The sequence below is a fragment of the Ovis aries genome, chromosome 17 (assembly GCF_016772045.2).
Source record: "Ovis aries strain OAR_USU_Benz2616 breed Rambouillet chromosome 17, ARS-UI_Ramb_v3.0, whole genome shotgun sequence".
Classification (NCBI taxonomy): domain Eukaryota; kingdom Metazoa; phylum Chordata; class Mammalia; order Artiodactyla; family Bovidae; genus Ovis; species Ovis aries.
Window position 1 is genome coordinate 65,159,715 of NC_056070.1, and position 13,554 is coordinate 65,173,268.

The 13,554-nt window shown below is 41.7% G+C and overlaps 1 protein-coding gene across 12 annotated transcripts in view; it reads right to left on the reverse strand.

The window, feature by feature from the left end:
* Window positions 1-1,119: 1,119 nt before the first annotated feature.
* PIWIL3 (piwi like RNA-mediated gene silencing 3) overlaps window positions 1,120-13,554 on the reverse strand; it is a 45,097-nt gene continuing 32,662 nt past the window's right edge. For 7 of the 12 annotated variants that reach the window (XM_060400829.1, XM_060400828.1, XM_042234742.2 and 4 more), the window contains 11 exons: window positions 13,374-13,491; window positions 12,779-12,893; window positions 11,513-11,694; window positions 11,031-11,103; window positions 6,846-7,046; window positions 6,611-6,714; window positions 5,600-5,670; window positions 5,006-5,159; window positions 4,214-4,342; window positions 3,197-3,350; window positions 1,120-2,531 (listed from right to left, as the gene is read on the reverse strand). In XM_060400829.1, the coding sequence (XP_060256812.1) occupies window positions 2,415-2,531; window positions 3,197-3,350; window positions 4,214-4,342; window positions 5,006-5,159; window positions 5,600-5,670; window positions 6,611-6,714; window positions 6,846-7,046; window positions 11,031-11,103; window positions 11,513-11,694; window positions 12,779-12,893; window positions 13,374-13,491 (1,418 nt within the window). In that variant the 3' untranslated portion in view covers window positions 1,120-2,414. The remainder of the gene's footprint in view (window positions 2,532-3,196; window positions 3,351-4,213; window positions 4,343-5,005; window positions 5,160-5,599; window positions 5,671-6,610; window positions 6,715-6,845; window positions 7,047-11,030; window positions 11,104-11,512; window positions 11,695-12,778; window positions 12,894-13,373; window positions 13,492-13,554) is intronic. The other 5 variants (XM_060400830.1, XM_060400827.1, XM_060400825.1 and 2 more) reach the window with 1 other exon arrangement.

Genomic DNA, 13,554 nt, shown 5'->3' on the forward strand with positions numbered 1-13,554 from the left:
ACATACACACTGATACTTAAGCCAAATTCATTCCTAAAAGACCTTCAATTGGTCTGCCAAAGCAGAGACATTACTTTGCCGACTAAGGTCCGTCTAGTCAAGGCTATGGCTTTTCCTGTGCTCATGTATGGACGTGAGAGTTGGACTGTGAAGAAGGCTGAGCACAGAAGAATTGATGCGTTTGAACTGTGGTGTTCGAGAAGACTCTTAAGAGTCCCTTGGACTGCAAGGAGGTCCAACCAGTCCATTCTGAAGGAGATCAACCCTGGGATTTCTTTGGAAGGAATGATGCTAAAGCTGAAGCTCCAGTACTTTGGCCACCTCATGCGAAGAGTTGACTCATTGGAAAAGACTCTGATGCTGGGAGGGATTGGGGGCAGGAGGAGAAGGGGACAACCCAGGATGAGATGGCTGGATGGCATCACCGACTCCATGGACGTGAGTCTGAGTGAACTCCGGGAGATGGTGATGGACAGGGAGGCCTGGCGTGCTGCGATTCACGGGGTCGCAAAGAGTCGGACACAATTGAGCGATGGAAATGAACTGAACTGAACTGAACTGAACACCTGCTCAGTAACATGAAACTTAGGTAGTACTGTAATATATTGGAGAAAGTTTATCTGTTAGGCCTTTGGAATAATACAGCTTTCCCCTAGAAATATTTGATACCCAGTTTCTTTCATCTGATTTTATAAAGGACTAGTAGGCTGGAGAAGGCAATGGCACCCCACTCCAGTACTCTTGCCTGGAAAATCCCATGGACGGAGGAGCCTGGTGGGCTGCAGTCCATGGAGTCACGAAGAGTCGGACATGACTGAGCGACTTCCCTTTCACTTTTCACTTTGATGCATTGGAGAAGGAAATGGCAACCCACTCCAGTGTTCTTGCCTGGAGAATCCCAGGGACGGGGGAGCCTGGTGGGCTGCCGTCTATGGGGTCACACAGAGTTGGACATGACTGAAGTGACTTAGCAGCAGCAGCAGTAGGCTAATAAAATCAGATGGTGTCCTGGTCACAATATTTCTATTAATCTTAGAAAAGCAATAATTTTTTTCTAATCAGCAGATTAACAGGCCTAAAACCAGCATATATTTTTAATAACAAGACTGAATTCAATGATTTTAACATGAATACCTTTATTGAGTCACATTTTAAATTTATAAGTCTAGAAATTATAGTGTTACAAATAAATGATATTTGTATTGCATTTATAGGAAACATTCAGAAAGTTATTACTTTGAATTTGTTCCTTCCAAGTGATTTCTATAGATCTCTAGAAACCTGCTACCATAAATGTATTCTCATAAATCAAATTCTAGTTTTAGAAGAGAATATGTTATCTTTAATCATGGAGACCATATCCTATATTTATCATTATTGGCAATATAGCTAGGTAGGACATTACCTGGACTGCAGTATATTTAAATAACTTGTTTTCATTTTCTTATAAGACTGTTTCAAACCTAAATGAATAACCTATAATCAAAGCAATTATATTATTTTTAAGCATATCCTTTTGGATATGTTAAAAGCCAGTGTATTCTCCCTAACCACCCCACCTCAAAAAAAAAAAAAAATACCACTCCATTTAGGAGTATAGGAAAATAAAAGCTTCACATACTGTCTCTTAAGTGTATTTAAAGGTAGATTTGAGTGGAGAGAGAAAAAATGTCTGCTTTCAGGAAAAATATGGCAACTTTAAACAGCTTATCTTCTGATGATGGTACAGCTATCATAATAACATCACATTTAGAACATGCAGAAGAGAATGAATTAAACAAATGCTAACAAAGCCCTTAATTGACCTTAAAAATGACAAAATGTTATGTTCCTGAGCTCCCAACTTTTAAATCCATACTACAGCTCCACCAAAAATAAAAAAAATTGATTCTTACATGGGTACAAAAAATAAACTGTTTCACATATAGGTTATTTCTTCCTTACAGAATATTAAACACAAATTCCCATTTAATTTTGCCACTGTTAAATCTTCTGTCCTTAAGGAAAAGGTTGTTTCAAAAATAAAGTAGGTATGGTTTTTCCAAGTAGAATTTACTTGTTCATAGACATATTCTCCATGTGACTAGTTCCCAACCTTTACAATTATAGCAGCTTTGCTTGGAGTAGAGGATTCAGACACATTGAATCATAAAGTCTTTGTAACACATTTGAGTGGTAAGTTGTGAGTCAAAACCTTCATTGTCAGTTCTCCCACCTGGAGAAGAGAAGCCTCATGTTTAAGTTAGTGATCCTGTTGAAAATAGCTTAACATCTCTGAATCTCATCCATGTCAAAAATGGTTTTAAATTCTGATCATGCATCTGGAAAAAATATTTCAGATGCACAGATACAAAATGAGAAGATAAATGTATAAATTATGTTTTTCAGCATCCCACTGTGCTTTCTTCTGTAGGTTAAAGGTAAAAGAGAGATTTTGACAGAGATCCGTGTGGTTGTTGATGAAGACTCTGGCCCACCAAGTAAGCCAGTTTATGGGCATAATGGCAAGGAGCAGGAACTCGGATGATACCCTTTAGGAGAAAGAAAAAAAACATTTTTTTTTTAACCTTTATGTTTACTTCCCCTAAGTTTCAATTTTTTTTTATAGATATCCAAGTTTCAAAGAGTAGATTCAATTTTGTACAGTTTCACAAATGTGAAGGAAAATCAGTGTCAAAAAATACCACAGCCACTGTGGAAAACAGTATGGAGGTTCCTTAAAAGCAAAAATAGAGTTAGCATACGATCCAGCAATCCCACCCCTGGGTGCATATCCAGGAAAGAAGAAAGCTTTAACTCAGAAACATGCATGAACCCCAGCAGCACTGTTTATAACAGCCAAGAAACAGAAGCAACCTGTGTGTGTGTGTCAGATGAATGGACAAAGTCGCGGTATGTTTCTCCGAGAGAACACTCACTCAGCCGTAAAGAGTGAGGCCATTTGTGGCCACGGGGATGAACCTAGAGACTATCATGCTACCTGAAGTAAGCCAGAAACAAAGATTACGCTGTATCACTTATATGTAAAATCTAAAAAAGCAGGGTACAAATTAACTTATTTACCTAGCAGAAATGGACAGAAAACAAACCCATGGTTACCAAAGGAGAAAGGGCAGGGGAGAGGGTTAAATTAGGAGTCTGAGATTAACAGATACACACTACCAAACTGAAGAAGAAAAAAAAAAAAAAAACTTACCGAAAAATTGTAGTACATGTGGCAGAGTCTGTAAGTGAGACCCTGTACTGCATCCGGGCTCAAGTAAAGTGTGTCGTGGATGACGTTATAATGAGTGGGGGTGACAGTACCAGTACCTTCTCGCACAGACTGACTCACAATGAAAAAATCATACCTAGAATTATAGAACGTGTCGGTCTCACGCTTATTTTAGAAGAAAAATGATGGAGCAAAGCTAGTCTCTGGAGTAACATTAATTTATAGAAGCCCATTCTACCGAGCTTCCTGTGTATTTAGAAGCCTGGCTAACTGCTGAGTGGGGACGTGCTAAAGCACACGTGCAAAAGACAGGGAAATCATCGACGTGATTAATAACACTCACGGGATCCACACTCAAAAGCATATGTGCTGATGCCTAGAGGCAGCACACTTCAAAATAGCACATTAGACGTGGTCATGGGGAATGTGATTCGGGGGAAAATAGAAGTTACCTGTCTTTCAAGCCACCAGAATAGATTCAAACGCCCTAAATTACGTAAGTGGTAAGGTTGACGGGTTTCCTGTCGGTGCTGAATGTTCATATCATCTTATGCTGTGCGTCACGTTTATCCTGTTCTCCACTGGGTGTGTTTTCTTCAGTCCTTGCCTTCCTTCTACCAGAAGGATCCATGTTTCTGCCTTTCTTCAAATTGTGTTCATTTCTCCCTCTCTACTGGTATGAACGTCCTGTTTATTTCTCGCTGTGCGTTTTGCATAACTTTCTTACTTGCATAATTTCTTGAGACATTCAAAGTGAACCGGAAGCTCTAGCATTTCTACCTAACACCTGAGTCATCTTAGGATGATCGGTCTATCTGTCTGGTTTTTAAATTCTGAGAAACAAAATGAAGACCAAAAAAAACTTAACCATCTAACACACAAATCATTTTTAACCCTCTTTAGGCCAATTCTTCCTTTCTCATCCAAATCATTCAAACCTTGAAAAATTCTTACTATTTAAATAAAAGGGAACCTTTGAAATAAAGAAAGGGGGCTTACCATTCTGTCCTGGTCACCTTTAGGTCAATGACTGTTCCTGGAGACGGATTGTTAAGTCTCCCTCCATCCTTTTCAATAAAAAATCTGGTATTTATTCTTTTCTTGACCACGATGAAAGTTAGTCTGACCCTTAAAAAATTACGATCACTTGTCACTACTTGCTCTGTGTTATCTCAGAAGCATTCAGAATGTCAAAGACAGCCCACACTTTGGAGCCAATAAAGGGAGACGGCAGGCAGCTTTCTGCCCACCCGTTTGACTGTCTTAGCTCCACTAGCCTTATGCAGGCAGTATAGGAGGAGGTTCGACTCATAGCCATTCAGATCCTAGGGGAAGGGTCCTTAGCTCCCAAGGTCAGAATTATTTGTACTGTCTATGCTGGGCACCAGGCGTCACGGACAAGCAGATGAGGTCAGAGAAGAGAACTGTGAGAGAGCCACAGCCCTGGGATGTGCAGAACTCCAGGATCGAGAAGCTGGATGAGTACAAACTACTGACAGGCTGTATTCATGGGTGCTAAAAACATCAGAGGCTAACAAGCCCTCCTCCATCAAGGTTTGGCAGGAGATTAGATGAGAAAGATTCATGGGTTCCCATGTGGGGAAACCACCTGCTATTCAGGGCTTCTAGGGGAAAGGTATGTTCTCTCCCCAACCACCCACTGAAGGCTGCTGTGTCCAGCTTTCCAATTTGCACACCACAATGGTTACAGATACTCCTCCCCGCCCCTTGCCCCTCCCAAACTAAAATGCAAGACTTATGAAGTCTGCCCTTCAGGATGTGTATACCTACTTTTGTCCTCTGTAAGCGTTCTCTAAGTAGGTCTCCATCTGTTTTACTTCTTGGTCTATGAGTGCTTGAAGCTGTCCGTCTCCCACTCCATCTCGATACACAATGACAGAATGTGGCGGAGATGAATTTTGCTCACACCAGAGCTTCAGGGCAGCTGAAAGGAAGTCAGAAACACATATAAATGAACCATGACTTTTAGAACAAAGTGGCCACTATTTCTGACAACGTCTGGATTCTTCTGTCAATACGGCAGCTTTCAGGACACTGCTAAAGTCCTCCGTCTAGTCCAGACTCAACAAGAGTACGGACATTTTGAGCCAGATCGTTCTTTGTGTAGGTCAGAGGCAGAAAGTATTGCTGTCCCATGCATGGTAAGACATTTGACAGCCTCCCCAAACCTCTATCCACTAGACTAGATGCCAATAGCACCTCTGTCCCCCTGTGAAAACCAAAAGCATCTTCACTCATTGCCAGATGTCCCTGAGCTGGGAGTTGGTGGGGAGGGGGGCTGGGGGGCGGTGCAGGGGGAGGGGCTGGGCACAAAATCTCCACCCAATATACACTCAGGCCCTCCAACCTCCACCAGACACTGACTATACAAGCAGGTTGTCAGCCCCTTGACAAGCTCCTGCCCCGATTGCTGGATGATACACTCAGAGAACCACCTGTTTGGAGAAAAATAAACCATTAGCTTGGAAAACAAGATTAATTCAGAATCAACATGATGAAGTTAATCTACGTACGCTGCCCCCTGCCCCTCCAAATTCACTGTCAGTAGCTGAGGATCCAACTGAAGATCCATGTGTTCGTGCCCCTGCAGTGATCCAAGTATTGGTCTCTCCCATATTGTAGGCATTTTGAATGCATACAAATAGTAAGAGAGAATGGAAACAGCCATTAACATTAACTACAAGTTATACATGCTTTGAATACATAGGGTTCCTACTGTTGCAGCTCCTGGGAAATTCCACTAGGCATAAACCCTGGGTTTTCCTGGAGGCTCCTCCTCATATTTCATAGGTCAGGAGTCATCCTCATGAATCGATTAAACAGCAGTTCATCCATATGAATCTGCTTGGAGGGAACAGTTTTCTTCAAAACAGCAATAGATACCGTGACCAGTGTTCAGCGTATCAAGGACAATCACCTCTTTGCCTCGAGTGTCTATCCCCTTACTACACTTTTGTTCACTTCAGAGTCTTGGGATGGCCTGGTAAACGGTCATGACGTGTGTTTGCCTCATCATCTGAATGTGCACTCAGCGGATGGGGTGAGGCATTCCGGCTCTACATTTTCACTGCCTTCTCAGGATTTGCACGTAGCAAATGCTTGTAAGGCCCCGAGAGCCCTGCCAAGACCACCATCTGACCCGCAGGACTGCCCGTGCTCACGCGGGCATTGTCTTAAGCGGCCACATTTGCCACCGTTGTTACGCAGCAAAAGAGAATGGCCAGAAGCTTCCACACAGAATGTTCTGGGAGCCTATTGGCCAGAAGGTCAGGAAAGCCCATCGCTAACCTGTCTGTGGATCTTGCCAGCAGTGTGCATGAGGGCCACCTCTCTCATCTGGCCTCCCCACTAAGCACTCCCAGAGATTTAACTCACCGCGTCAGGTCTGGATCGATGCTTGCCACAAATCCTGCGACCGACTTCCGCCGACGTTCAATATCGTGGAAACAATCGATACCAATGAACATTGCATTCTGCAACTTAAGTTTTAAACAGGGTAGAAGATTGAGTTAGAACAGAACACAAAGCAAATTTACAATTTAAAGAGGACCTTAACAAATTCTGCCAAAGACGGATGAAAGGAAGAGAAGCCAACAGAATCCCCTCGTACTCCTATGTCCACCTTCCAGAGGGCACCTCCCAGCTTGCAGTTCATCTGCAGAGCAATTTTGGTAGCGATGGTCACCGGCGTCTTAGGTCTGTCCAAGGTCCGTTTCAACACGCACTGGCTTGGAATTGGGTAATTGATGCACAGGTATCTTTTTATGCCATCGTAAATTTCCTTGTTGTCAGTGGGCAGCAGGCAAAGGACCTTGAAAGGAAGCAAACGTGAAACTCCCCAAGATGCAAGGACACGATGACGCCAGAAACGGATGCTGTGTTGAGGAAGCTACGTAGGCGGATCACTGACAAAGTAGAGCCTGTTTAAGCAGATACCTGAGTGTATGAGCGCGAAGGGTCTAGAGTCACACTTCATCCAACAATTGTTAATGTGAACATGCGGAAGAGACAGGCTGTGAGGTATTATTTGGAAATACGCATCAGTCCCTTAAACCTGCTTAAACGCTTTTATGCTGGTCATTTGATTTCCAGGAGTTTATCATGAAGCTGACATAGTGGGTTAAGAACATGGACTGTACTATACCATCATCAGGACAGTCACCATCGACAGATGATCACTATGTGTGGGGCACTCACCAAGCATTTTACTTGATTTGGTTAATTATCTCAACAGTCTACTTAGAAATACTATTATCCCCATTTTACCCTCCCCCCAACACCAGCAAACAAATTTGGGGAGTTGTTATGGAAATTGCCTGATTTACAAGGTTCCAAACTCTCACCAGGACCTCTGATAGGATACTAAGCAGTTAGGAAGGGAGGTTCCTGCTTGACTTGTTTCTGACTAATGGGAAAAAATCATCAATATATTCCTTTCAACATAATGATACTTACAGAAGTTTTTGGCAGACATTATCAGATTAGGGCAATTCTTTTCTCATTGTAGATTTAGCAAGTTTTTCTTTTTACATGAAAGGGTGACGTGAAAGTGGCTCAGTCCTGTCCGACTCTTTGCAACCCCATGGACTGTACAGCCCAGTTCTCCAGGCCAGAATACTGGAGTGGGTAGCCTTTCCCTTCTCCAGGGGATCTTCCCAACCCAGGGATTGAACCCAGGTCTCCCACACTGCAAGCAGATTGTTTACCAGCTGAGCCACAGGGCCCATGAAAGGGTATGGGATTTTATTAAATGCATTACCTGCATAATGCATTTAATCAAGAGAAATATTCACCATACTGTAATTCTCCACACTAACCAGTTCATTTTTAGGAAAGATATAAAATGTCAAGGTTGTAAAACCCAAAGACAGATTAAAGATAATTCCCAGATTAAAAGAAGACTAAAAAAGCCTGTCAGATGCTTCAGGAGACCCTGGATGAACAAAAGAATTTATTTTGCCATAAAAGGGGATGAAGGTGGAATTCGAATTAGGTGTGTAGATCAGATAAATGGCTGAGGAAAAACACATATCCACCCACGTTTGTGTGCCTCTGTGCTTATCCATTCGGCCGTGTCCGACTCTTGGCAACCCCATGGACTATAGCCCACCAGGCTCCTTTGTCCATGGGATTTCCCAGACAAGAATACTGGAGTGGGTTGCCATTTCCTCCTCCAGGGCATCTTCCCGACCCAGGGATCGAACCCATGTCTTCTTCATCTCCTGCATTGGCAGGTGGATTCTTTACCACTGAGCCACCTGGGAAACCCATGTACATACCTGTAGCCGCTGTGAATAGTGACCCATGTGTATGTATACACGAACATTCCATGTATGATGAAAAGGAAAGAATGGTTATATGTAGGTAGATACAGAGGGCTTCCCAGGTGGCACTACTGGTAAAGAGCCTGCCTGCCAATGCAGGAGGCTTTAGAGATGCAGCTTGAATCCCCAGGTAGGGAAGATCCCCTGCAGGAAGGCACGGCAATCCACTCCTGTCTTCTTGCCAGGAGAATCCTCATGGACAGAGGGGCCTGGTGGGCTACAGTCCATCGGGTCACAAAGAGTCGGACACGACTGAAGAGACTTAGCACAGCGCAACACAGGTAGGTCTAGAGAGGGGAAAAGAATGTTCATAGAAATGTGATAAAATTTACTGAGTGGGAAACCTGAATGACGGTTGTAAAGAGAGCTGTACTTTCCTGTAAGTCTGAAAATATGAAAAGCAAAAAGGTTGTAAAACCTCACGAAAATAGTGGAGGTTTTACACTGGATTGATGTGCACTCATTTTTAAAACAAAAATGATAAAAGATCCTCTATTTAAAACAATGGGCACTGTGTTCACAGTTGGCATTTTTACTGCCAATATTGGATTTTGAGGAATAGGTGGTATTATGTATTAATATAAGCTGATTACTTTATTCTTTTTGCCTTAAATTATTAACTCAGTAGTAGATTTCTTTTCCTTCCTAGTTTAAAAAATCTATAGTTTAAATGTGCTTTTATTTCCTGTATATCTGCCTTACTCCTCCAACTCACACGTTTATAGGAATTAAATTATTTATTATTCAAATACTTATGCTTCCTCATCATGACCTGTTAAAACAGTGATCTATAATCTTTTGTCTGCACATGCCATAAGGAAAATATTCCTGAACTATGTGAGCACTTATGAACTCTTCTAGTATCACCACCAATTCACTTCAACATTTGGGAAGTTAACATGTACTTTTAGATATAAATATGTGGTTTGATGTCTTCCCATCACATTCAGTGGATTACTTTACACAGGCTGGTTCTGGCCCCCCACCCACCCAATGCCACACAGACTTTGAAATTTGTGAGCCACGTGGCTTCACCCCTGCTTATACACATGAATTCCCCTCTGTTTTGAGTCTAGGGAGACTTCTGTTTATGCCTAAAGATATTTTGCACATAATTTCCAGTTGCTGTTTCATCAGTCATTCCAGTTGTTTGGAGTGTAGGATTATAGGCATGCTCTCCCCACCATCTGAAACAAAAAAATACCTTAAAATATTTAAGGGGCACCTTGAATAAGAGATATTGTTCCAAAAAGCAAAGCCAGGATAAATGGGTAAAAGTGGGACACGTTCCCATTGAAGATACAGATAAGCTTTCTTAAAAGACATCCCCACAATTAGAAAGGCAGTCTCTCACTTTCCAGGCAGACGCTCAGTGGACAAAGTCATGTCATGAATTGGGATGCAGACCCACCACCATGGCTCTTCAATGCCCATTCTAACATGTGAGTCTTTGCTGAGTCCCACCAGAGGCTTCCCTGCCCTACCGGAGAAGAATTAAGCATGGTATTCAATCACAGTGACAGGAAGCAAGCACACAAGACTTAAGAACAGGATTTCAAAAGTAAGACATTTCATTTGAGTGTGATAATGGCTCACAGAAAGCAGCCACCGTGCATGTGTGCTAAGTCTCTTCAGTTGTGTCCAACTCCTTGTGACTCTATGGAATGTAACTCTGTCCATGGGATTCTCCAGCAAGAATACTGAAGTGGGTTCCTATTTCCTACTCATGGGGATCTTCCCACCCCAGGGATCGAACCTGAGCCCCTTCTATCTCCTGCATTAGCAGGCACGTTCTTTACCACTAGCATGGTGACTCACAGAAGGTAGCATTCAGTGTAGCCTAAAAGGTTCCCTGGTAGAAGCTGAAAGGAGAGAGAAGTCTAGGCTCTGTGGATAAGACAATAAGAATAGCCTGGTTTTGTGATCAAGAAACAAAAGATCCCTTTTAAGAGCATTTTGGATGACAAAGGAACAATGTGAGATGAGTTTGAACAAAGCACCCAAAGGAAGGAAGGAAAAAGAAGTAACTTTAGTAATTTAGGCACAACGCTTGTTCACAGTTTGGTCTAAGACACTGGATGGGGAAAAGGGAAGATCCCAAGAGAAATACCAGACAAAAGAAAGAACACTTACTGGAAGAGACCAGATCATAGACTTTGCAGATTATAGCTGGAGAGAGAAATAGTACACGTGACTACCATAATCCATATTACTTAATATTTTTATGGTGTTTTTCAGTTTGAGACTTAAAAATTAACTCTAAGTCCTCAAGCCTGAAAGAATGAGCATAACACAGTGATATTAGGTAGTAGTTAAAACCCCAAAGTCTGTATTGAGCTACATTACAGGGGTAAATTTCTATTTTTTGGCTGATTTGGGAAACCAATGGCAACATCTCAATTCAAAGATATTCATACATACAAAGGCAGCTCACTCACTAAGGAGGGGGCACACATCACAGAGACACTTACCATCTGTGTTTTTTGTGAAGCATGTTTTTCTAAGGTTCTTATGTAAGATTGGACTGTATCAGCTGCTTCAAGCCTAGAAAATAAGTATTTCATATTTCAAAAATAATGAACAGTGAAACATGTAACATTTTATACAGCCAATGACACATGATATAAAACAAGCTAAGCATTTCAGCTGAAAGTTCTTAAGGCAAAACCAAGTTCAGTTTTTGGAAATAAGACTGGAAACTAGTTTTTACCATCTCCCCCACTCCTCCTCTTGCTAATTCTCGTGTCTTCAAGATGAAGCCCAATAGCCAGAAATCTACAGATCCCAAGGGTCTGATATTAATACATGCAGGCTGGAGCAGACTTTACTTTTTTGCTCACACACATTTTAGAGTTTAGACAACATGTCAGAGTCCTACAGTTTCAGAAGCCTTTCCCCTTTCAGATTGCCAGCAACCAGTTTTGAAATCACAGATAATTTCTGCTCTACTCACAGTTTTGCATTCCTGACAGTTATGCCCATTCTGGGTGTCACTCTCTGTAGATTCTGCTGCAAGGTCAGGGCTGTTTCATAATTTCCCTTAGTATAGACTATCAGCCAATGATCCAGTGACACCGCTCTAAGTAACGGCACCTCCCTTGTGTTTCTTGACCAGTCTGCTTTATGGTTGTCAAACTGGAAGAGAATTCCAAGCCATGGTATGAAATTCATTAAAAAAGAAAAACTGACATCATCTAAGATCCTTTCCATTGTAAAAGCTGTGATATTTCCTACTGGAACATTTTCATTTTAAACTTCAGCCATGATAGGATAAGTTTATTATAACTAATGTAAAATCTGACATGTTTTCAAACATGTTTGCTAAAAAAGTAACCGCCACTCCCCCACCGCCCCGCTTCCCCCATCCCCGTAAGACAGAGTTATAAGAACTTAGACAGAGTTCAAGTTTTAAACCTGAAATTCTCATTCATTAGTTGATCCTTGAAAGCTCCAAAACATTATATTCTAAACAAACGTCCATTAAAATCAAGAAATCAACAAGCCACTTGCTTTCTGCTGTCATTATGACGCTTATTCAAAATACTGAGGGATAAGGACAGGTAACGCCAGACTGCATGAGACAAATATTCCAACTGCACAGGCTGGGACTTCCCTGGTGGTCCAGTGGTTAGGACTCTGTGCTCCCAATGCCAGGGGCTCAGGTTCGATTCCAGGTCAGGGAACTAGATTTTTCATGCTGCAACTAAGATCCAGTAGAGTCAAATAAAAATTGTTTAAGTATATGGATCTATGAAATCACAAACAATTGAGATGAGAATACTGGGAGTATTAAACAGTGACTTAAAAAAGCAGTCTCAAGGAAATCTTTGTCCATTGTAGACTTCAGCAGCTGATCTAAAGTATTAGCTATTTTTCCTCAAGACATAGGTTAGTAACACTGGAGTTCTACCATCGGTAATTCTGGGTTATTTTGATTTTAGATATTTAAGGATATCGTGACTCTTTAAGGATACATTTGGTAGATTATTTTGCCATGATAGAATGTATACAACACTATTAATAACAAAGATATAATATGTAACACATGAGTTTACTATATGCCAAGCATGTTACATGCATTTTTATTGAATGTTGACTTGTCCTCTCATAGAGAAAGGACAGGTAGTCTGGAAAGAGTTATTGACACGCCCAAGTTAGTCCCTCTTTGGGTTGTTAGTAATTTGACCCAACTCTGACATGACAATTCTGAATCTCTTACCACCCTTCTTCCTTGGCGAATTCTGACATCTTGCAGAGTTCTTCCAGAAAGGGACAAAAACCCCTCCTCGAGTTCCAAATTCCAGTCTCGAAGCTCCTTCTGCACAGCATTATTTCTGAAAGAAAAGACATTTCCACGTGACCAAACCCAAGAAAATAAGCAAAGACAATTATCCATTTGCAAAACACAAGTCAGTATTTCTCTCATCTAAAGATCCTCATTGCTTGTCCTTTGTGTCAAGATGCTACCAATAAATTCCCTAAACTCAGCAACAGTCTTGTCTTTGTTCTCACATTCGTGTGGGCACTCAGAATCTATTTCAGTCTTACCCTCGCAATGACAGAAGAATTGCCCTTCCCTCCCCCGTCTCCTCCCAAATATAATTTTCTTTCCAATCATCACTTTTTAATTGAAGAAATCTGAGATGCCAAGTGATCCACTCAGGTCTTTACTTCATACTCCCACACAGAAAAGTAGCACTTACTCCACTTGGCTTGTGGGATCTTAGCTCTCCAACCAGGGGTCGAACCTGTGTCCTCAGCAGTGAAAGCAGAGTCCTAACCACTGGATCAGCATGGAATTCCCAAACACTTACTTTCTTAAAGAGTCCATAAATGTCAGCAGTTTATGCTGCCTTCTATCAGGATCCATCCTCGTGTGGGTGGACAAGTCTCCCATCATTCTGGAGTCTTTACGCATGTCATCCGTTAAGCCTTTTAAAAAAAAAAAATCTGAAAGATAACATGCTCAACAAGCAAGGATAGATTTGTATTAGA